General features: G+C 37.7%; 1 protein-coding gene across 1 annotated transcript in view; it reads right to left on the reverse strand.

Moving 5' to 3' along the window:
• LOC138789625 (leucine zipper protein 2-like) overlaps positions 1 to 24,351 on the reverse strand; it is a 198,855-nt gene that overhangs the window by 160,103 nt on the left and 14,401 nt on the right. Inside the window, exon 3 of the mRNA XM_069968364.1 lies at positions 23,610 to 23,672. Coding sequence (XP_069824465.1) covers positions 23,610 to 23,672 — 63 coding nt within the window. The remainder of the gene's footprint in view (positions 1 to 23,609; positions 23,673 to 24,351) is intronic.

Genomic DNA, 24,351 nt, shown 5'->3' on the forward strand with positions numbered 1-24,351 from the left:
AACAGTAGTGATGAGCGAATAGTGAGATATTCGAATATTCGATATTCGTACGAATATCCCACGAATATTTGATTATTTGATTGAATATTCGATCCCATTAAAGTCTTTGGGAACAAGTATTCGATTAGTGAAAAACATCTATTTGACCATTTGGATGGTAAAACCTGAAGCTGGGGGATTTGAACACTTATCGAATATTTGTCGAATATTCGCGGGATATTCGTACGAATACCGAATATTCGAATATCTCACTATTCAATCGAATATCTATTCAATTGAACAGTATCCGCTCATCACTAATGGCAGTGTTGAACTGTGGTATCTGGGGCCCACCGGAGGAAATTATCCTGGGGGCCCACCAATGAAGAACCAGTAAGAAACAGCATGTCAGTCAGTGTTTGCGCAGTTTCTAAATCTGGGGGCCCACCGGAGGATCATCTGGTCCTCTTTTGGGCCAGTCTAACAATGTGTGTGGGTTGCATGCTGCATGTGGCTTACATACAGAAAAAAAAGCTTACCATAAATACTCCCCCAAGCACGATAAAAACCTTCTCTGTAGATACAAAAAAATGAGGATCTTAGCAAACCATTTGATCAAACAAAATGTACCATGTCACCATGTTAAGATGTCCTCAGAGACATGATCCTACTTCAGCATTCTTACACTAGCAATGGCCTCTCCTGGGCTAACAAAAAGCCTACAACTGGGTTTATACAATCCAAATGTCTATTTATAGCACCAACAGGACTTTCTGTTTTATGTCAAAAGTTTTATCAAAAGCTTTGATTGGTCCGGGTCTGAGTGCTCCGCTCTCCGCTCTGAATTAAAAGAAAGAATCCAACTTATAATGGGATCCTAGAGAATTCAATTATTTTTTTTAAACTCAGAGCGGGGAGAGGACATGAGTACCCTATCAGTACGGGTCTGAACACTTAGACCCGGACTATTAAAAAATTTTGACATGTCTCTATGACATGTCAAAAGTTTTGTATAACATCAGGTACACTTTAAATGAGATCGCTGCAGCCCGTCATTAACAGACAGGGCCTTACTGCTGATAGCAGCAAGTCCTTACCCTCTATGAACTGAGCTCAGTTGCCCAGCTCTCTTCATAGAACCCCTGGACCCTATAGCCTATGGTACATTTGGGAACAGACAGCCATGCCGTGTTGGTATATTACGGGTAGAGATGAGCGAACCTCGAGCATGCTCGAGTTGATCCGAACCCGAACTTTCGGCATTTGATTAGCGGTGGCTGCTAAACTTGGATAAAGCCCTAAGGCTATGTGCAAAACATGGATATAGTCATTGGCTGTATCCATGTTTTCCAGACAACCTTAGAGCTTTATCCAAGTTCTGCAGAGCCCACTAATCAAATGCCGATTGTTCGGGTTCGGATCGCCTCGAACCCGAACCCGGTTCGCTCATCTCTAATTATGGGTCATCTGGGGATTAATTGTTCTGTTATGCTTTTACTTAGCTTTTATTTTATTTCTGGTAGGTGAACAAAGTCCAAGATTGGCCCGAACATCATGTCAACCTGTATCACTTAATTCTACCTACTTTTTGATCTTTATGAGATAAAAATGCAGTTTATATTTTTAATAGGACCCCAGAATTCTTTGTTACTTCTGTATCATATGGCATTACCTGATGTTTATAATTGCTCACAATAGAAACAGCAGGATTTGGAGTCACATCTTAATGGATATTATATGTCAGTATATTAAAAGTTTGATGGCGAATACATCTAATATAACAACAGGGAGCCATCAATGACATATTCTTCCCACAATGCAACTTTATTATTATCAATGGTCTTCTATGTATTAAAGAATTTCCATTCACAGTGAGTTCAATTTAAATCTGTCTCTGTTTAGATATTTAGACAATTTATACTTTTTATACACATTCAGATTAGTCGGCTATGCTGCTCTTATGGTGCTTTCATTATCTGACACAGCACGGCACAGTAGTTGTGTAGTAATGTTATGTATCATGAATGGAACCACACAGGAATTGATTAAACAGAACAAATCTAAAAAATTTTGTGTAATAATAAAGAATCATTTAACAATGATGCTGATAGTTCAGTTAATGATAATGTGCTTTTTCCTGTTTAGTGACCCTTGTACACTTTTTATATTTCTGGAACACTAGATTTTAAAATGTGCTACCATGTTAATTAATGTAATTTTTTAGGGAGTTGAATATTCTAAAAAAAAAAAAAAAAGTATAAGGCTATGTTCACACAGTAAAATGAAAAGTAAGGTGACTGTAATTTTGAACAATAAAACAATGAAACAATAAAAAAAAGTTTAAACAGATGAAAACATGGCCGTATTTTGTAAGAACAGGTGGTAAATTCTAAAGTCTACACATTTAAAACTGCAAATCTTCACCATCATCACATTAATTAGGATTAGCTTTACTTAATTTATAGGCACATAGCATCTTACACATCCACATAATCTAACACCTTTCATTCAGTTTATCTATTATAGTACTTATGTCTTCTTTTCTTTCTAGAAAACTCAGGTGTGTGAGTCATCTAACAAGCGGTCAACATATATATTATCAGTGTTCCATGGATTCACAGAAAATCAATTAAGTTTCCAAGAGCAGCAACCTAAAAGAATTCACCCCACTACTGGATCCACTCAAGAGTCCAATGGATTTATATAGGGATAGATTGTGTGTTCCCAAGTGTAACAGACTGGACCTGTCTACATTTTGAACAAATACCTCCAGATAGCGTATACAACAAATAATTTTACAGCTAATACTTAAGCAATCTTATAGGATATATTACAATAGCATTATATTATTAACAATTAATTTTCAGAAAACACGACATCTGCTTGGCTCTCGTTTGGTTGTTTGTTCTTTTGAAATTGTTTCAAAAGTGACACTTTGCCTTGCTAAGCCGTGTAATCAGCGCCGAGCTCCCAGCTATGAGGAGAATATTGAATTTATTAGCTCTTTTACTGCCTTCTGAGCTCAGAACTGTTGACAGTAGTAATATTTGCTTGTCTTTCCTTTCATGACAGATTTTAACAGTTCTCGAAAACTAAAATGTCAATGAAATGCAGCACAATGGTTGATTCATGCCTTGAATTGTTAGATGAGATAGTCAAGAAAAGCTAGCCATTTTAACATAATATACAGAATAAGATATACATTTAAAGTGACACTGTGACCCCTTTTTTGCATTATGACTTCTCTACACAGATGTAAAGGGTAAATTTTACAGTTTTAATACCTTATTTTATATCATACGTCATGGTGCTTGTGCCAATAAAAAGTGATACCTGGGCGGAGCTTCACAGCCAAAGCGCCACTTAGCTCAACTCCCTCAGTGACGTTATCGGCACATAGGTCCGGCCCCTCAGCGGACATTGGTGTGGGCCAATCTAGTGGGGGGGGACTAGACCTTTAGGCCGACCCTTCCAATGGCTGCTGAGGGGTGGAGCCTATATGCCGATGATGTCACCTGTGTAGAGAAGTCATAATGCAAAAAAGGGGGTGACAGTGTCACTTTAAATTAAATCTGTAAAAAAAATGTGTAGTAAAATTATTTAAATATTATTTGTGTCTTTACTGTACCAGATGTATCAACATTTTACTAACGTGTGTTCATACAGTATTGTTTAACAATAAACTGGTCACTATTTTATACTCAACAAACAGAAAAATCAAGTTTAAAAACACTACTAATAACTAAACAATAAAAGCACCAACCAAGACCATAGTGACATGTACCAGAAGCATCCCTCTTAGGCGGAATGGAGCCCATAAACTGGTGGTGGATCAAATCAGGATTTCCTCATTGTTCGTCCCAATGTTAAGAAAGGATTCCAATGGAATCCACTGCTCCACTGGAAATTCTGAGAAGAAAGGATATGCAGAATAGCTCTCACACCTCTTGGGGGTCCCTTTCAGTCAAGTCTCACTCTATCTAGGAATTTTAGAACATTGACAATCTCTTCAAAAGAAAAGACTTCCCAATGGTCAGACATTATAATATCTTCATAGACACCACAATTATAGATACAATGAGATATACTGTAACAAATCATGCGTGGATCATTGTTGTTAAGTAAAAAAAAAAAAAAAAATAGGGAAGGCAACTGATAAGGAAATATTCCATGTCCTCACTTCCCAGCATGTGCACGCCTTGCGGAGGAGGCAGTCACTGACTGACACGGTACAGAGTTAGCGTAGGGACCCGTGTAAACCAGGATACCTGCACGGGGTACACGGGGCAGTATGGTTTGATCAAATTGTATACCAAATTCCTGGTGTTTGTTTTCAAAGTAGCTTAGTGGCTTTAGTATCAGCCATAGGTGTGAGGTGCAGCTGCACTCTTCTCTCCATTTCACATTTGATAAGGAAATATAGTGCCATGTTTCTAACCAAGTTCATAGGTCAACTGAAAATTGTGTTCTCTACCAGTGCTGGTAAAAAACACAATTTTAAGTTGACCTATAAACTTGGTCTTGTAGGTGTATGCTTATAATCACAGAAAAAAAATTAAGTTCAGATCTCCACATTAATGAACATAGTACCAGCATTTTTTTAAAAAAAATTTAATTTCCTAATACATATTAATAAATTGTTGTAAAACAGATGTTGTGATATTAGATATTGTCTGATACCGCGGACCGTATGCATTCATGTTTGGTATCAAATGGTTGCTTGGGATATGTCCAGATTATTGATGGTTAGGTCATATTTATAGGAGGTCCCTATACTCTAAGCTGGTGGGATTGATAAACCACCAGGTAAATTCATAGAAAGAGGAGTGCCCATCATTACCATGTGACCGGCCTCCTCTCCGGCCAGGATTTTTTTTTTTTTTTGGGGGGGGAATTATGCTTAAAATCTATGCACAAACAGGGCTCATTGTCGGTCTTTAGGGGAATCCACATAACCATTGGAGAGGCTGCCCATATCTCTCTGCTGTACCCCACAGCTAGGAAACTACTTCTGTTCACCAGTAAGATATTCTTCTGTTTATCCCTTTTCTTTTATAACTGTTTGCATTGTATGTTTGTTTGTTTGTATGTATGTATTTTTGTATTCTTTTTTTCCCCTTGCTTCCTTGTAATCCTTTAGAACTTATACCCTTGAAGGGAGTAAAACGTTACCATTGTGTTATACTGGGATTAGTTTTATCATTGTGTTATATTGGGATTAGTTTGAGTGTTGGGATACAGTGAGATATCCATAATAGACCCCTATTGCCTGATAAGTATATGTGGTGGCAGCGAATAGTTGTAATAGTTATTGGGGGTGCGGGAAACCTATGTGACTAATCTTACATAATTCTGTCATCCAGAGGGGATAGTATATGAATTTAGGTGGTAGGATGGAAAGCTTAATAGTGTTAATCACCCTAGTGACATGACCTGAAGAGTAGCGATCGTCACAGATGTGAAAAAGGATATGGAGATATTATAATGTCAGACAGCTTTGGCCAAGGCAAGCAAATACTCATAGTAATACTCTTGTATAAACTACTAGTCAAACCATACATCTAAATGTGCCCTATTTGAAAAAAATTAAATATGTAACTACTAAACTCTATTGCATATACATTGTCTATAATGTCCTGAATGAAGCATGTGTGATTCTGATTAGCTTATGACACTCCATTCTTAAAGTGAAGTTTTGTTCCACTCCGTAGTGAAAGTGTTTACCTCTCAACTCCCCCAGTGCCCTCCTGCTTGCGTCTTTGGGTCCCCTGCTCACTGACAGCTTGATTGACTGAGCGGGCTATCAGTAAGTGGGGGACCCAGAGACACAAACAGGCCACTGAGAGTGTGCAGACAGGTAAGCATAGCCTCTTTATTATTTTTAACTTAACAGCAGCATTATATATTCCCTTTTACTATTAACTCCATTCTTGCTGTGAAATAAAAATCTGCAAGTGCTTTGTTAGCAGTAGCAGCCCTCATAAGTTGCTATCAGAGATTTATATACTATAATTCCCCGGGCCCCTTTGCCTCCCCTTTTCCATTTCCCTACTATTTTTATTTGACATTTGCTATTTGTCATGAGCCTGTTTTAGATGCTTATTTGATTGTTTAGTAATTTTCTTTGTTTTTGAAAACTTTATTAAACATTGAATGTGAAAAAAAATCTGCTGTAAAAATGGACTATCTGGAATGACTTAAATGCTAAGCAGAATCTCAGAAGATTTTACAGTGAAACTTGCAGCTTGAAATTAGCTGCGATATAGTACGTGTGAATCACCTTTAGGCTATGTTTACACAACGTTTTTTCAGCTCTGTTTAAAATGACGTCCGTAATTTTGAGTCTAAAATAGAGGACGTCATTTAGCTGTCTGGCCTCCCCTTAGTACAATGACTGATGTTTGTACATTATTCTTGTTTGGGATTACTAATTGCTCTTTGGGTGTGGCTTAATTGAAAAGTCCATTGAATTTAATAGTAAAAACAGAGAAAGAACGGTGACAAAAGAAAAACTTTGAGTTAACACCTAATAAAAAATGTCCGCTGTTGCAAAATACATCAGAAAATAATGATCATGTTTATTATTTTGATGTCCGCGGTAGAAACGTCCGTTATTCAATACATTGTGTGCATTGGAAGTAAGTCTTTCCATTGACTTCAATACATTGCCATTGCAGTCAGTTAAATTACGGCAATACTGGACTTATTTTCAAATATCAAAATGGGCTGCCTTTTCTTTATTTTTGACATTGTGTGCACATAGCCTAAAGGGGTATTATCGTGTTACTTAGTAGGAATGATTTTATTTTCATTTATTAGGAAGATGATACTTTGTTTCTTTGAATTGAATTTGCTGAATTTTAACAAACTATCTTGGCAAACTATCTATCTATGATATAGCCCAAAGCTGTAAGGCCCCAGTGTCCCTTCTCCACTTTTAGAATAAACGTTTACCGGATTAAATATAAAAGTGCATGAGTTATCTTTAAAAGCTTAGAAATTGTTGTATTATAATCTTAGTACTGTGCATCAGTTGTGACCTTTACCTAAACATCCAGAGCATTTTAATAATATCAGGACTAAATGCATAAGAGGAATCTGCCCCATCACTATTATGTAATGTCTCTAATGTTAACAACATCAATGACATTGTCTGAAATCATTACTTAGTGCCCAGCTACAAATACTGACAGGTTACAGGCAAACATGAGGGACACAATGTGAACATTTCCTAATAGGAAGATAGAGAGCAGGTTTTGTTTGAGGTCATGCTTATGGTAAAACTTAATAATGAGAAATATTTGAACATCTTTCTTTCTGACCAGTCATTATTACATTGTATGTGACGTTTGATACAACGGTTTTAGTCTACATTCCTTGTATTACAACAGAGTACTAGATATAAAACTTCATTAGGGATATTACAAGCTGATGATGATTCATTGGTCCTTGTAGGTAATTCCCTAGAGGTTTCTGGCCGGCACTATTTTGTTCAAAGCAATAAGACTTAATTAACTTCTATGGCGTTCTGAATATTACTGAATGGATATTAAACCCTTAAGGTCAAAGCCAATTTTCATTTTTGCGCTTGGGGCTGTGTGAGGTGTCATTTTTTGCGCCATGATGTGTTCTTTCTATCAGTACCTTGACTGCGCATATACGACTTTTTGATCGCTTTTCATTACATTTTTTCTGGATTTGTTGCGACCAAAAATGCACAATTTTGCACTTTGGAATTTTTTTGCGCTGACACCGTTTACCGTGCGAGATCAGGAATGTGATTAATTAATAGTTCGGGCGATTATGTATGCGGCGATAGCAAATATGTTTATTTATTTGTTTATTTATTAATTTATATTTATAAAATGGGAAAGGTGGGTATTTGGACTTTTTTTTAATTAATAAAAACACTTTTTTACTTTTTTTTTTTTACATGAACTAGAAGTCCCCCTGGGGGAATTGTATATACACAGCACTGATCTCTCATAGAGATCAATGCTGTGTATATACACAGCAATGATCGATTAGATCGGTCATTGATTGCTTTGGCCTGCTGCAGGCCGAGCCGGGATCAGCGTCATTGCGACACTGAGGCCCGGCACGGGCAGAAGAACGGATCTCCCCCCCTTTTGTTTTTTTTTAGTAGTTCACAAACCACCAGCCCTCATTGCATTAACTGGTTTCCAAACAGCGAAATGACGTCCGTCATTTTAAAGTGAAAATGACAGACGTCACTTTAAATGGAGAGGAAAAAATGTGTCAAATTAGCCTTACTATGAAAGGCATAAAAAAGTATTTAAAGGAGTTTAAATACTAATAAAGTTGTCCCCTTTACAACTGGTACTTGCCTGGATAATCAGCCAATTGCTGGAAGATGGACTTCTTTAACCAAGCCTAAATAAGAGCCAATTTTACAGAATGATAGTCCAATTTGACTTTAAGTGGGTAAACTCCCCTTAATGTTCTCCAAAAAGATATTAACTATTCATTTTAGTTAGTAGGAAACTGACTGGAAAATCCAATGGGATTGTGAAAATGTACGTTCAAGAAAGGGAGTCAAATCCTTTTGCATAACAGGGTAAGGAGCATAGCAAGAATGTGGGCAGGTTTGCATATGGAATTGATGAAAGCAACACTAATGGTTTAAACTGACTGTCAACAAAGAGTGAACTCTGATCTTTTTCTTTTATTTTCTTCAATTCTCAGTTTGGACAACAGGCTAGAAGTTTGTCAAGGATTTTAACATCAGTGTTAATAAGTGAGATAGGTATTTGATTAGATTATTGCATATAATTCTTGTCAGATTTCATACATATCATTGGCACTAGAGAGGAAGGATTTGGAGTGACAAACAATTTTAGAGCACTGGAGACCGAAAAATATGGGGATAAAGCTAGAAACATAAGTTGAAGGCGTTGTTTAAAATATTTTTTGTAATATTGTGTATCCTAGTATAAAGGAAATGCAAACAAAACGGTAGAGACTGTAATCATGGTTCTGAAAATTTAGCTACTTCCATACTGCACACCAGAAAGTAAAAGCCGATGCTGCAGTCCTTTTTTCAACCACGACTCACTTCCTGTTCACAGTGCTGATATATTACCGAGCACCAGCCTGGGCTGAAGCACTGGAGGCGGGCTGGCCAGCCACCAGTGGGAGAAAACCACCCCTCTATAATGCAGCTCCATTAGAATCAATGGAGCTGCGTCATAGAGGGACTGGGGTTTCACTCCACTGACCTGGTATAATGCATAACCATTACCCAATTACTTGGTATAATGTGATCCCAGCACCCAATGCACAACTAGCACCCAGTCATTTGCTATAATTCATACCTAGCACAAATTTACTTGATATAACGCACACCTGTTCTGCCCTAAATGCCTGCTGCAACCTACTCTCCAATAAACACAGCCGACTGCCCACCTCCAGGAATTAGCTCACTCTATATAGAGGGTAAGGGTGAGGTGTTGGCATCACAGTGGGGCTTGCAGGTGATTGGATGGCCACAAGGAATTATAGATAATCCCTTGCTCCCGCCAAGTGACACTACTGTAAACATGTGCGACCACCATCACAGCTGCCATGTTTAGCAAATTTTGCAATTAATAGCTCTGAGTTATCTTTGCAAATCAAGGAAAATTGACAGCACAATTCGCATCGAAACTGGATTCGTCAGAATTGCTTTGCTCATCTCTAATTACAACATTTTACAGATTTGATCTTGTTGCCGTTTGTTATTGCCATGGAATTCCATGGAGTCTGAGACAAACAAAAAAGCATTGCTTTACAGAGATAACAAATTAGAGTAAAAATGTTAAAATGTTCTAAAGAACTTTATATACATCCTATTACTGCCCCTCTAAAAAGTGCCATTTTCTTTCTTTCTTTCTTTCTTTCTTTCTTTCTTTCTTTCTTTCTTTCTTTCTTTCTTTCTTTCTTTCTTTCTTTCGTTCGTTCGTTCGTTCTTTCTTTCTTTCTTTCTATCTTTCCTTCTCTTACAGATTGCAGGGCAGCTTTTTATCTTATGCAGAATCATTTCCAAAATTATACAGCCGGCAAGATGAAAGGCCACTGTTGTTACATTGCAAGCAAGACAGCACTTAGAGTATTACAGCTATTTACACGTAAATAAAAATGTTTTTGTTTTTTTTCTCTCAGCAGGGAGAAGAACTTCAGACACGAAACATAGTCGGGAAAGTAATCAGTTTTCCGTTCCAATTTTATGTTAGATCTTCTACACAAAACCCAAAAAGCATTCAATTTACATTTCCGTCTGTGTTACTAAGAAAGGGGTGCAATTTTATCAGATACAGTTTAGTACAAACCAGCTGTGTTTATGTGTTGTATGGAAGTTCGACATAGCATAGCAGCACAAGGGAAATTATAAAAATTAGATAGAACAAGCCAACAGTGAATATTTAGCTAAGTCATTGTAAATCCCATTCTGAGGGCTCCTCTAGGATCAGGGCCGGCTCCAGGTTTTTGTGGGCCCTTGGTCGAGAGAGCCTCGGCGGGCCCCTTTCAATACCAAATTTTATGGCATCATTGTTAGAGGGTCTCTAGCTCTTGATTCTGTGTAGGGGATCAGCTGTGTTATATACTTATTATCCCCCCTCCTGTTTGAATGTGTATGTTTGAGTGTGTACTCACTGTCGGCACGACAGTGAGTACGGGGGATGCGGCGGGCCCCATTGCTGGCGAATTCCAGAGGCTCATTGCTTGGGCAAGTGCCGGGGGGCCCCTTGAGCGGCTGTGGGCCCCGACACTTGCCCGAGTACGCCACGTGCTGACGCCGGCCCTGTCTAGGATGATGATTGATCTTACTTAAGAAATAACCTCCTGCATCTTGCCTGCAGCTTGCTTTATGCACTTGTTTAAGTTTGTATAGGATTATTACAGATATGGATCTTCCTGCTCTGTTTTCTACTTTTGACTGCTGAGAATATATATCAGATGTAGCATAGGAAAATCCCCAAAGATGGAATAATATCTAATTTAAAAGGCATCTGTGTATTTGGAGCCAGCATTACAGAATCATACAATAAATATATCCTACTCTATGTGACTGTGGTTTTCTGCAAACAACTTACACTGCAGCTGTCCTAAGCTATCTACTCTGTGCATTTTAAAGAAACCTTGTCACTAGTTTCATGCTGCCCAAAACACAGGAATTGATGTATGGTTTACTTTTAATTTCAGGATAATTATCGTTGTATCTTCAGCAGGAGATGTGTGGATTGTCCACTGGGTCTGACAGACAGGCCTCTAGTTACAAATGTATATACTCTCATTTCTTCTCTTAACCAAATATAGGTGGTGATCAAAGTCATACCAGTCTACATTTGATCACCAGTGGCTAAAGAAGTTGAATGCAGCCCTAAGGCTGCCTTGAAAACATGGATACAGCCATAGGTATGTGCTCCATACCTCAGCTGAGTGAGAACTCAACTTCTTTACTTCATAGACTGTGTGTATTTGCATATAGGGAGACTGTGTTCCAAAAATGTGAGTTGTTGGATGGACGCACATGAGAGACACAGAGACCTTTTCTTAAAAAGCTACACCTATTCCTAGTTTGAAGTGCTAAGCTACTTGGGAGAGGAAAAGTCAGAGAACACCCCAACACACGCCATGAACACTTCTAAAAGAGCAGGACAATATCCTAAAACAAAAAGGAACTGATCCGGATAGAGCAAAGTTTCTATAAACCTATTTACTTTATCTCTCAGCGCAGATGTAACCAGGTAAACTTGGCCACCTTGCTCAACTCAGGTAACAAGGTCTGGGGCTTGTATTACCCTAATAAGATGGGTCACCCGACACTGTATGGCAACAGTGATATCATGGCAACAAAGGTCGAAGCACAGGCACAAGTATCTTTCTACTTTCAAGTATTCTTCAGTATACTACTTCTTCTTCTTCTAAAGTTCCGGCAGAGCAAACTTCTACCCTGGGTTGGGACTCTCAGCACAAACTTCTCTCCACTACTCTGAACTTACAGCACAAACTCCTCTCTACTGTTCTCAGCTCACTCTACTTCTCAGCACGTAACCAAGTCAGCTCAGCTCTTACACCCTAAAGGCTCTTAATGCAGATTTTGTTCTGTCACATCTACAGTCTATGATCAGCTATAGTACAAAGTATTCTTACAGTAAAGAAGATTTTATTTATGACAACAGGACACATTGATTATTGTTCCGCCACCTACTCAGTCACTACTCCATCCTTGGGTAATTTCCCCTTTCTGTGGGTGGTGGTACCGATAATTCGGGTGGGTCACAGCTCCACTCCAGACCACTGTGATAAGTACCCAAGGGGCCCCCTTATAGCCCAGCAGGTCACCAACCACAGGGGAAAGGATATAGCCAGCTCCCTTAAACTAAAAGCAGGCGTGCCTCCACACCTGTGTGCCCCACTGACTTAACCTACCATCTGGCTGAGCTTTATCCGGACCAAGCCGGAGCCGCTCGCTTCATTGTGTGAACTGACAGGGTTTCCTACGGCCGCAATTCATTGAATTGCGGCCGCAGAAACTGACATGTCAGTTACTGTATTTGCAGGTCCGCGCGGGATCCCAGCCAGAGCGTATACGATGTGTATACTCTCCAGCTGGGATCCCATAGGAATGTAGGCAGTGTTCCACACTGCATAAAATATGGCCGCTGTTGCCGATTTTACTTTTACTTAATGTAAACACAGCCTAATAGTCATTCTATTGTTATAAGTTAACTAAGAGCACTGTATCCCCTCTTCACTGTATTCTGCTACCCATATTGAGCTGTAACAATGAATCAATAAATAGAATGTACAATGTATACAATGTATTTCAGGTTGAACCTAAAAAAACATTATTCCAATCTAAGTAAATACAAATGTAAAACTCACACCTGGCCAAGCAAATTTGTACCTGTATGCATCACTGCTCACTATATTCATTGGGTTTGGTATGCCACTACATCTGTATGTTCTCCGAACATGGCCGACCTGTGTACACTATGGGGGAGATTTATCAAGCATGGTGTTAAGTGAAACTGGCTCAGTTGCCCCTAGCAACCAATCAGATTCCACCTTTCATTCCTCTCAGACTCTTTTGAAAATGAAAGAAGGAATCTGATTGGTTGCTAGGGGCAACTGAGCCAGTTTCACTTTACACCATGTTTGATGAATCTCCCCCTATGTTCATATTTACTTTATCACCAATTTGGTAAAGAATTCTAATTTCTCATGAAATCAATTCAATATTTTATTTACATAACAGTTATGAGGTGAACACACGTATACAAACACAGTGTATGACCAAGCTAGTAATCTCATACCATAGATTTTAGTCTATGATTTTAAAGGACACATTCTTTATCTTTTTCCTTAAAACATATTGTACAGATTTATTAAACAGAAAGACAACCCCTTTTTTTTTATAATTTAGCATATGCTAAATAATCCCAACAGATTTTTCTTGTGTTTCTTTAATATTTTTTTTTAGTTTGCACTGAGATTGACAAAGCAGCTCAGAAACCTTAAAAAGACGTAATGTCCTTTAATTTTTAAGATGTCTATGCACCTACAGTAGGTCACCAATGTTAAAGGGGTTTTCACATTAGTTACATGATTGCTGTATCAGGAGCCAACCATGGAATCAGACAAAAAAATAAATCTAGCTGGATGAGAAACATAGGGGGAAATTTATTAAGTGTTTTGAGACTATATTTTGGCGAATGATCAGATTTGTCACCTAATTTGGTTCTATTTATGAACGAGCATTCAACAGGCAAATATTTATTAGATGCAATTTTTTTTTAGTACTCACCAAAAAGTTTGCATTATCCAGGATTAGCGCCCAACTTATTATTTGTGACTTTAAAAAGTCGCCCAAACAGTTGCAAGCTTATGTCTGGTCAGTACCGGGTGAATATGCTTGAGGAATTTTTTGCATTTTTGCGACTTTTTCTTTGATTTTTTACTTACATAAATTCTCTATAGCAGTGCTACATTTTAATAAATCAGTCACAAGATATTGGAACAAAATAAACACCAATCCACATTAGAAGAGTCACGCACATTCGACTCCTTAGTAAATGTCCCTCTAAAACCTTAATGTGTAGGGATTTAGAAAACCCAACAATTTTAGTAAATCTGGCTACAGTCTGATCTATTTTTCTTAAAAAAAAAAATAAAAATAGTCTCTACTATTGCCTCCTTAATTAAAGGGATTTTTGCAGGGGTTCAATCTCCATGCCCTTGGCAATCTCATTTTGTTTTTGTTTTTTTATACTTTATTTCATTTTTCCCTGATGGGGACTCTACTGTACAATTGTCTGATTACAGGCATATTGCAATGCAGTGCTGATCTGCACTGCAATACAATATGCCTATAATAGGCAAAGCTGATCAGACTCAGCCTTAGGCTGACCCTGATCAGCTTCGAAGACTGTGACACCAGGAGGCTACAGGGAAGCCCCCTGACGTCACAGGCATATTGCAATGCAGTGCTGATCTGCACTGCAATACAATATGCCTATAATAGACAAAGTTGATCAGATTCAGCCTTAGGCTGACCCTGATCAGCTTCCGTAGCTGTGACACCAGGAGGCTACAGGGAAGCCCCCTGACGTCACAGGCATATTGCAATGCAGTGCTGATCTGCACTGCAATACAATATGCCTATAATAGGCAAAGCTGATCAGACTCAGCCTTAGGCTGACCCTGATCAGCTTCCGCAGCTGTGACACCAGGAGGCTACAGGGAAGCCCCCTGACGTCACAGCTCCATCGGGGCTGTGCGATCTCACTGCACAGCCCCGATGGGGGACGAAGTGAGGATTCTCCCTTCTTGCAGCACTATAGAGGCTGGGATCAAACTGATCGCAGCACCTATAGGGTAATTGACGAGATCTTGGCTCGGCCTGTATCTGCGCAGTTTCGGCGGGTGCCTGGCTGTCAGTGAAAGACAGCCCCCCCCCCCCCGCGGATGATATGGATGCAGCTCCTGCGAAGTATGACCACTTGAAGGAAGGGGTTAATGGTAGCAAAGTTGTCTCCAAGGTCTGAAACTCATACATTTCTGTATTAGGTTATGATAGGCACATATTGCCCACATTTCGGAACTTATGTTTACATTGATAAATTAATAAATTGTTGTAGGAAGTTGATTTTTTTGTTTATTAAAAAACACATTGGCCCATAGCGGAAAGCGGAGGCGAGCTCTCCCACACAGATGCTGTTTGACACTGAGGCAGGTGGGATTCTGCTGCAGAGAAATGTTGTGCCCCAATTCTGGCACATTAGTGCCACACAGTGTACCATTTTGAGCCACTCCTTTTATCAAAGCCACATCCCCTATTACCTAAGCCAAACTCTGTGTTGGACATGATTAAAAAATGTTTAAGATGGTAACTAAATGATGTGCAAAATATGTAAGACAGGACATGTATTATATGGGCATAACCTAAAGGAGAAGTCCGGCAAAAATTTTAATTAAAGTATTGTATTGTCCGTTATTTTAGACTCAAATCCTCTCCAGCAGCCACAGCCCGGATAGCTCTGGGAGTCGGGTCATGACATCACCATTTTATCCAGGAAGTGAAGCCTTGATGCAGTAGTAAGTGCAGGGAAAAAAGCACTTTATAAGGATTTCCTGTAATAAGTGTATATTGAGGATTTGTATAAGTTTTGAGGGGCAATACAATATTTTAATAAGAATTTTCACTTGCCTTCTCCTTTAATATGGACTGACATGATACACGTTGCAGTCAGTAAAGCTATGTGTGTATTTGTTTATGAATTTATTTATTAAGACATTTTGACAAGGTGTGGGTTTTATTGGTAAAGTTTAACAGAGTTTGTGTTCAGGAAAAGTGAATTTCTACCAGATTAGCAAATAATAAAAATAATTTTGTGGCCAAAGCAGGAACACATTCTTTTCTTCTTTAATTTTTCTAGACAAATTTCAGACAAACTCAGTATGACTTTAAAATCTGGTGACCTTTCAATGACTATTTACCTTAAAAGTTATGCTATATTAAAGGTTTCTTATATTAGTTTAGGGATAGTTCTTACTGTCGTTTATATACAGAAGATAAGGAAGTCAAGAAGATTTGAGCATAGTAAAGCAAAATGTAGGCTTGACTTTAGCTTTTCTGCTGCCTTAGGTTAAGTTAAAATGCCACCCCTCACCTCCCTCTACTGCTTACAAAACTATATATCGGCATACTGTCTAATATACTGTGTGTATATATATATATATATATATATATATATATATATATACATAACATAGAAAAACATACAATAAATTAATAAATCCCACACAGCTATATACCAGCAGTGTATATACATTGTGTCCTCCAAGTACCGTTTAATGTATAACTGTGAAATATACTGTTCTTCGTGTTCTCAGATGTTAGCATTACATGAGAGCCACCAATAATGAATCATGCCACACTAGCACCCTCTAAATCATAATGCTGTTATTTACAGTTCCCCACAAGAAATTATAGCTTTAGTTGGCTTTACTGGTGTCTAACCTACAAATTAATTTTCCCAGTGATAGTAATAGAGTCTGCAGAGTATTAGCGCCCTATTCCACCGGACGATTATCGTTCAGATTATCGTTAAATCATTCAAATCTAAACGATAATCGTTCGGTTGAAATGCAGTTAACGACCGAACGAGAAATAGTTTATCGCTTTATAAGACCTGGACCTATTTTTATCGTTGCTCGTTCGCAAATCGTTCGCATTGAATAAGACATCATTCGGTCATTCGCAGTATATACGAACGCAATTGCAAATTAATACCAAAGAAAAAACTATCACAAATACGATCATAAGCAACAATTATCATTGCATGGAACTGAGTGAACGTTTTCAGGTCTTTCGCAATATCGCTCGTTTGAGATCGTTAATCGCTAATGATTATGCAAACGATAATCGTCCGGTGGAATAGGGCCCTTACAGTGATGTAAATGAATGGCTTATGGGACCTGTAATCTGTGTCTAGAGCACTGGAGAAAAGAATATGCAAAACAATTTTGTTGTGACCATCCTGACCTTACTGGTATTCTTTACTAAAATAATAAAAAAAAAAAAACTCCATGAAAACTCCATCAAAGATCATCAAAACTTACCAGATCATGGTCACCAAAGCTGCCACCACGATGAAGATGACAACATAGTGTGGTCAGTAGAAAAGGAGGGAATGGGGCTAGAACTCTGTTCTAATCTGCACAGCTGACTAGGAAACTTAGTTGTAGCCAGAAGAGATACGGAGCACACATCAGCCAGGGCACCACCAACACAGTGCACACATTAAGTGAATATGAGTTACTCATTTGAGCCCTATCAATTTTAATAAGACACACAGACTTATCTAAAATTAAAAGAAAAGTTGTTGTCTCCTCAGAAGTGAGTGGATGGCCATCATTTAATGGCAAATATGTGCTGTTATTTTAAAACAACGGCTGTTATATTGAAATAATGGAAGTTATTTACCGTTATATGGCGGCCATCCACTCTATTACAACATTATGTGAACAGAGCCTTTCTGTGTTTTCAATCCACTCCTGGTTTTGGTTGCTATGAGGACCTGACATGAGGACCAAATACAGCCTCAAATATACATAGTGTGAACCCAGCCTCAAAAGTAAAGCCAAATAGTAAAGCTATATGAATCTATGTGAATCACCTGAATGTCATTGGGCCTAGATGTAAATTTGATGAACTCATGTCCCTTAAAATGGAAGCATTAATGAACATTTCAGTTTCTGAAATTAGAAAAGTTTTAAATAGCGATTCATAAAAGTATAAGGGATGGTTAAGTAGACCAATGTAGGAGGAAAATAGGACATGCAAATGAACATTGTCTTTACTTGCGCTCTCTTTTATTAAGACATGTGAAATGCAAATTGGTTATTTCATGGTAATTCAGACTCAGACCATAATCTAAAATCTAAAGGATAATAATGAAAACTTCCATTAGTCAAGTACAAATGCAGTAAGACTATAGAATAAAAGCTTTTGATGGAAGATCAAAACAGCTGGTCAGAAATAAATGGTTAGCTGAATGCTTTTTTCGTTTTGTGCATAAATTTACTCACAAAAGTTTTGTCATGAAGATCGTTTTAGTAAACCATACAATACTACTACTACTTATTATTATTGTTAATATTATTATTATTATTATTATTATTATTATTATTATTATTTCAGTGACTGGTGAAAGGGTAGGTGTGGGGCAGATGTGGTCTTAAAAATGCTTTTAACCATCCCTCCAGTAATGAATGGGATTCTCTGTATCCATACCCCATAGTTCTAACATGTCATTATGATATTTGGGCAAATCACAAATACAAAAATCACATATTTGAGATCAGATAACAATCTGATGGGAAAAAAAAATAATAAATCAAATACAAGTATATGGCTATGTTCACACAACGTCAAAAATATTAAAAAGGTGGCCGATTTTCATATTTAAAATAATGTCAGTTTTTGACGAGATTTAACTGACTGCAATGCAATGCACTGAAGTCAATGGGAAAACGGACGTCCAATGTGCACAGCATATTAAATAACGGACGTTTTTGCCGCGGGCGTCAAAATAATGAACATACATGATCATTATTTTCAGACGTCTTTTGCAAACAGCGGACGTTTTTAATTTGTAGTTCACACACAGTTTTCCTTTTGTCACCGTTCTGTCTTCGTTTTTACTATTAAATTCAATGGACTTTTTAGTTCAGCCACATTAAAAGTCCAATTAGTAACCCCAAACTAGAATAATGTACAAACACTTGTCAGTGCACTAAGGGGAGGTCAGGCTGCTAAATAATGTCCGTTATTTTAGACTCAAAATGATGGACGTAATTTTAAACAGAGATTAAAAAATGTTGTGTGAACACAGCCTATCACTATATATAAAGGGGTATTCAGGAGACATATGTTTCTATTTGCTTAGGTTGGGTTCACACTATGTTTTTTCAAAACAGATGGGAAAAAACGGATAAAAAAAGAAGCATTTGCATTGTTTTTGCATTGACTTCCATTATAAAAGAAAATGGATCAAAATAAATCTTTTTTTTTTTTTTTTTTTTTTTACAGACACAAAATGAGGTTGGCTACGTTTTTGTGTACGTCAAAAAAATAAATTGGTTTTGACCTTTTTTATGTAATGGAAGTCAATGGAAAAACAGTTCAAATTGGATGCACACAGATGCATCTATTTTTTTCTTGTTTTTTGTAAAAAAAAAAAAAAAAAAAAAAAGGGATGAAAAAACTAATTTCAAAAATATAGTGTGAACCCAGCCTCAGGATGCAGGTAAATAAACAAAACAAAAACACTGTGTCGGTCACCTGTTGTATTACACTTCCTTTGTGTTTGTGTTGCAAAAGTACGTTCCCACTAAGCCAATCAGTGCCCACAGCACTGCCTCACCTCGTGATTGGCTGAGCAGGAAGATCCTTGTACAACAAAGAAACAAATGTACAGATTAAAGTTGCTTTTTGAGAAAAAAAAATATCCAATATAAAAACCACTTAACTGTTAACAATAAATACGTTGTCATTTCTAATAGTTGAAAGAAAAATCAATAAGTATTACGCTGTATTAGTATTAGTATGTCATTACGCTGTAGTACATTTTTGGTTTTATAGGAACAAAAATTATGGACAAAAAGGGATAAAAGTCTTTGAACTTTGATATTAAAAAAGGTTTTTGAGATTTTTGTTGGTGATGCGGAATGCTTGACAAAGTGAATGTTTAAAAGTAAATGCTTCACAAAGTCGACCCTGATCTAACACCTGAATCAAATATGAGCAGAATAAAACATTATCTTACACCTTTTTTAGAAGATTCAACTGATTGTAAAAGTCAGTTATACTCTAAAGAGTTCAAGAGAAAGAGAAAGAAGGCACCTGTCTACAAGTTGGATAAAAGACCTGAGGGGGGAAAAATAGTCTGTTGAAAATCTTAAATCTTGTTTGCAGAAATCACAGTATTTGGCTATTTTGAAATTTAAAATAACATCCATTATTGCCGCGATTTAACTGTCTGCTGTGGCAATGCACTTATGTCAATAGACAGACAGACGTCCAATCCACACAATGTATCGAATAACAGACGTTTTTACTCCGGACGTCAAAATAATGAACATGATCATTATTTCTGGATGTCTTTTGCAGTTAGTTGTTCACACACACAGTTTTTCTTTTGTCACCGTTCTGTCTTCATTTTTACTATTAAATTCAATGGACTTTTCAATTAATTCAATTAAGTCAATTAGTAACTCCAAACTAAAATAATGTACCAACACCAGTCATTGCAAGGGAAGGCCAGACAGTTAAATGACGTCCGTTACTTTAGACTCAAAATGACGGACATCATTTTAAACAGAGCTGAAAAAAATGTCTGAACATAGCCTTACTAGTAAACTTTTAAAGGCTGGGTTCACACTACGTATATTTCAGTCAGTATTGTGGTCCTCGTATTGCAACCAAAACCAGGAGTGGATTGAAAACACAGAAACGCTCTGTCCACACAATGTTGAAATTGAGTGGATGGCCGCCATATAACAGTAAATAACTGCCATTATTTCAATACAACAGCCGTTGTTTTAAAATAACAGCAAATATTTGCCATTAAATGGCGGCCATCCACTTAATTTCAACATTGTGTGAACAGATCCTTTCTGTGTTTTTAATCCACTCCTGGTTTTGGTTGCAATATGAGGACCACAATACTGACTGAAATATACGTAGTGTGAACCCAGCCTAATTAGTCTGTAGACTATGTTAAAAGCAGTAAACTCCGTTGAACAAACACACTTAGCTATAATTCTAAAAATAATAGGGTATCCCCTTTTGAGGTTGTGCTAACCTGCTGGCATTGTGCAATGAACACAACCATTAAAAAGTTTATAGTTGCATTGTAACACTGCCTGGTGTCCTTCTTGAGAAAATGTAATTCCTGGAATACAATGAACAGGAATTTTTTTTATATTTTTGGATTTGGAAGGAATAGTCCCATGGCCGTAATATAGAAACCAAATAGGTTATTAAAATGTGCCTATGTATTTTCCAAGTGTACCACCTTTTTTTTAAGCATTCAGTTAAACATGCCAAATGGATAAAAGAAGTGCGTTATTTCATCACAATACAGGTCAACTTTTACTGTACGCCTTTTAAATAAAATAAGAAAATAATAATTTATTATGTTACATCTACCTATTTATCTTGGATATTGTCTTGTTTTGCTGGTCATCTAAAAGGTTAAGCTTACTTAAAATTAATGGAGTGTTTACACAGAAGATTTATTTGACAGATTTTTGAAGGCAAAGCCAGTAATGGATTTGAAAAGAGGAGAAATCTCAGTCTTTCCTTTATGACCTGTTCTCTGTTTATAGTCTGTTCCTGGCTTTGGCTATGTTCACACAACGTTTTTTTCAGCTCGGTTTAAAAGCCTGGCCTCCACTAAGTGCAATGACAGTTGTTGGTACATTATTCTAGTTTGGGGTTACTAATTGGCCTTTGGCTGCGGCTTAATTGAAAAGTCCATTGAATTTAAGAGTAAAAACGGAGAAAGAACGGTGACAAAAGAAAAACTGTGTGTGAACAAAAAAAAAAAAACTTCCAATCATTATTTTGACGATAACTCAGCAATAACGTCCGTTATTCAATACATTGTGTGCATTGGACATCCGTTTTCCCATTGACTTCAATGCATTGTATTGTAGCCAGTTAAATTGTGGTAATAACAGACGTTATTTTAAATTGCAAAAGCAGCTGCCTTTTCTCTATTTTTGACGTGTGAACATACTGATTTGCAATGACATCCTAATTAGATATTCCTTTATATTTTTGAAAGTTCTTAAATCTTGGAGAATCATTACCTCCGAACTTATTATTTAGAATTATGGTTCCTTCATTATATATGTTTCATTTTGTATACACATGGATGTTGTATTTATCCTGGATTCTATATTGCATTGTTTTCTACAATCCTTTTATTACTTTCTCACAATAACATATGCAGCAGTGCCAACATAAGCAACATCACTGTATAAAGGTTATCATAAATAACATCAGTCCAGGGGAGGACACAGACTGCAGAGGGCCCCTGTGTAAAAAATGTGTTTGGGCCCCCATAACCTATTCGTTTCTCCACCTTACTATCTCAAAGGCAACACATATGTACACCCACGTATCTGGTACATGTGTCTTGGTTTCTCAGGAGGGCCCTACAGCACAGCTCATATGCCAGGGCCCACTAGAGAACTGTACTGCAGTCTGTGCAAGCTCCAGTGTGGGACTGGGGTACCTGTGCCCCACCAATAGTACTGATCATGGGTAGCTGGAAGCGACTGCAAAACAGCACTAATAGGGGATAGAACAAAAAGGCCCTTGATCACTGTTGGGGCACAGGTGGGATACATGTACTGTACATGGCTGCACAGGTAGGGTACATGTACTGTATGTGGCTGCTTAGGGGGGAGATGAAAGAAAAAAAACAACCGTGCTGCAGGGGGAGGGGGGCACAGTTATTGGCAAAAAAGTCATAAACTTACAATCAAACATCAGCATCAGAGGATGGGGGGGCTATGTGCTTTCTCTTGCACAGTCCACCCTCTACCTTACAACTTACAGCAGCCTGACAGACACATTAACAATAATCACTCACTGTCAGAGCTGCTGTGGTTGCTGCTCCTCTTCACAGTCTGGTCCCTGGCAGCCTTAACCTTGCAGGATTCCTCCAGCCCTGTCATCACATCCTCTCTGTCCTCTCCTCCTCACTCAATGTATGCTGGACATTGCGCACAGGAGGGGGAGGAAGTGTCAGCAGCAGCAGCATGCAGGAGGAGAGAGAAGAACGAGCCCAGACTGGGCACAGCATCCAGTGACTAAGTGACTACATACATGTGCCATGCTGAGCTGACACTTTAGAGTCTGAGCCTGGTGGGCCCCCCTATTGGCCTGGGCCCCTGTGCAGCTGAACAGGCTGCACAAGTGATAAGTCCGCCACTGCATCAGTCACTACATTCACTGGGGCTTAGAATCAGATTGTAATTTTCTCACACTAGGGTGTCTTTGCACCTTTGCTCTGACATTAAAGCTACATCACTGGAGTCTCCCGCAAGTCTAATAAACCTAAAGTAGACAACCATAGAAACAAAGAATGCTTACCATGTCTATTTTGATTTTAATTATGACTACCTAAAGGATCACCAAGAAATTGACATTTAAAATTCTTGCACAAATCTATAAAATTTTGTAGATATCACAAAATACATCATATATACAACATATGTCACCAATCCATAAAATGAATGCATTCATCAACACTATTTATCTAATTAGGTTCTTGCTGATATTATGACCCACTATGGATTTGGTAGAACTTTAGAGATGAGAACAACTTCAGTCAGCTACAAATCCAGGGCCCTAATGTGCAAGACAACAGTGTCATGATTTTGCCCAGTATTGGATTGAGTTTTCGCCATTTTGTTCTTATAAAATGTTTCAATCCTTGTAGAAGACTGTATCTGTCTTATGTGAAAAAAAAAAACAAAACATAAAAAATATAAAGGACAGACACTGATAAAGAAGCTGAGTAATCAGTAAGATATATTTACTGTACCTCATTCTGTAGATCTCTGATCATTTTACTTTTACGTTCCATTTCTGTTTTTAGGAAGTTTATCTGAAAAAAACAACACATTCAGTCAATTAAAAAATTTCTACCAGCTCTAAAGCAATAATCTGTCAACTTCAGAAATAAAAAAATACAATCTATTAATTTTAGAAAAAGCCAAATGACCATTTCTGAGCCTGAAACTTGACCTTTAAGTAGCTGACAACTGGGTCCAAAATGCGAAGGATAATAGGCACAAAGCTAAATATTAAATCTTTAGACTGTGTACAGAAATGTACAAAGCAAAAATATATTAACAGTTATAGCATATAAAAGGCTACTGGTTTATATGTACAATGGGAATGGGGAAAAAGGTGTAAAGGTAATGTACAGATTGCCATTCCATTTTGTTGCATTAGAATTCATCCTAAATAGAACATGCGTCAAACCTATAGTTAAATATCAAATAATCCTACCATTTTGTATCTACAGCTACTGTGCAGACCTATTAGTCTCTGTCCCCTTATCTTTGTAAAGGATAAATGAATGGGAGATAATAACACATGTCTGAAGGATCTGGCTACATGGGCATTTGAGATCTAGCCAGCCTCCCCTTGATCCCTGTTGCATTATTTTATTGCTTATCTGAAGTCAAGATAAGTTATCTGAACGTGTTACACAAACCTAACATTACCTACCATTTCCCATCAATTACTGGCATTATCTTGAATCTTGGGGCAGTAGGATT

Source organism: Dendropsophus ebraccatus, chromosome 4 (assembly GCF_027789765.1).
Source record: "Dendropsophus ebraccatus isolate aDenEbr1 chromosome 4, aDenEbr1.pat, whole genome shotgun sequence".
In the NCBI taxonomy this organism is placed as follows: Eukaryota; Metazoa; Chordata; class Amphibia; order Anura; family Hylidae; genus Dendropsophus; species Dendropsophus ebraccatus.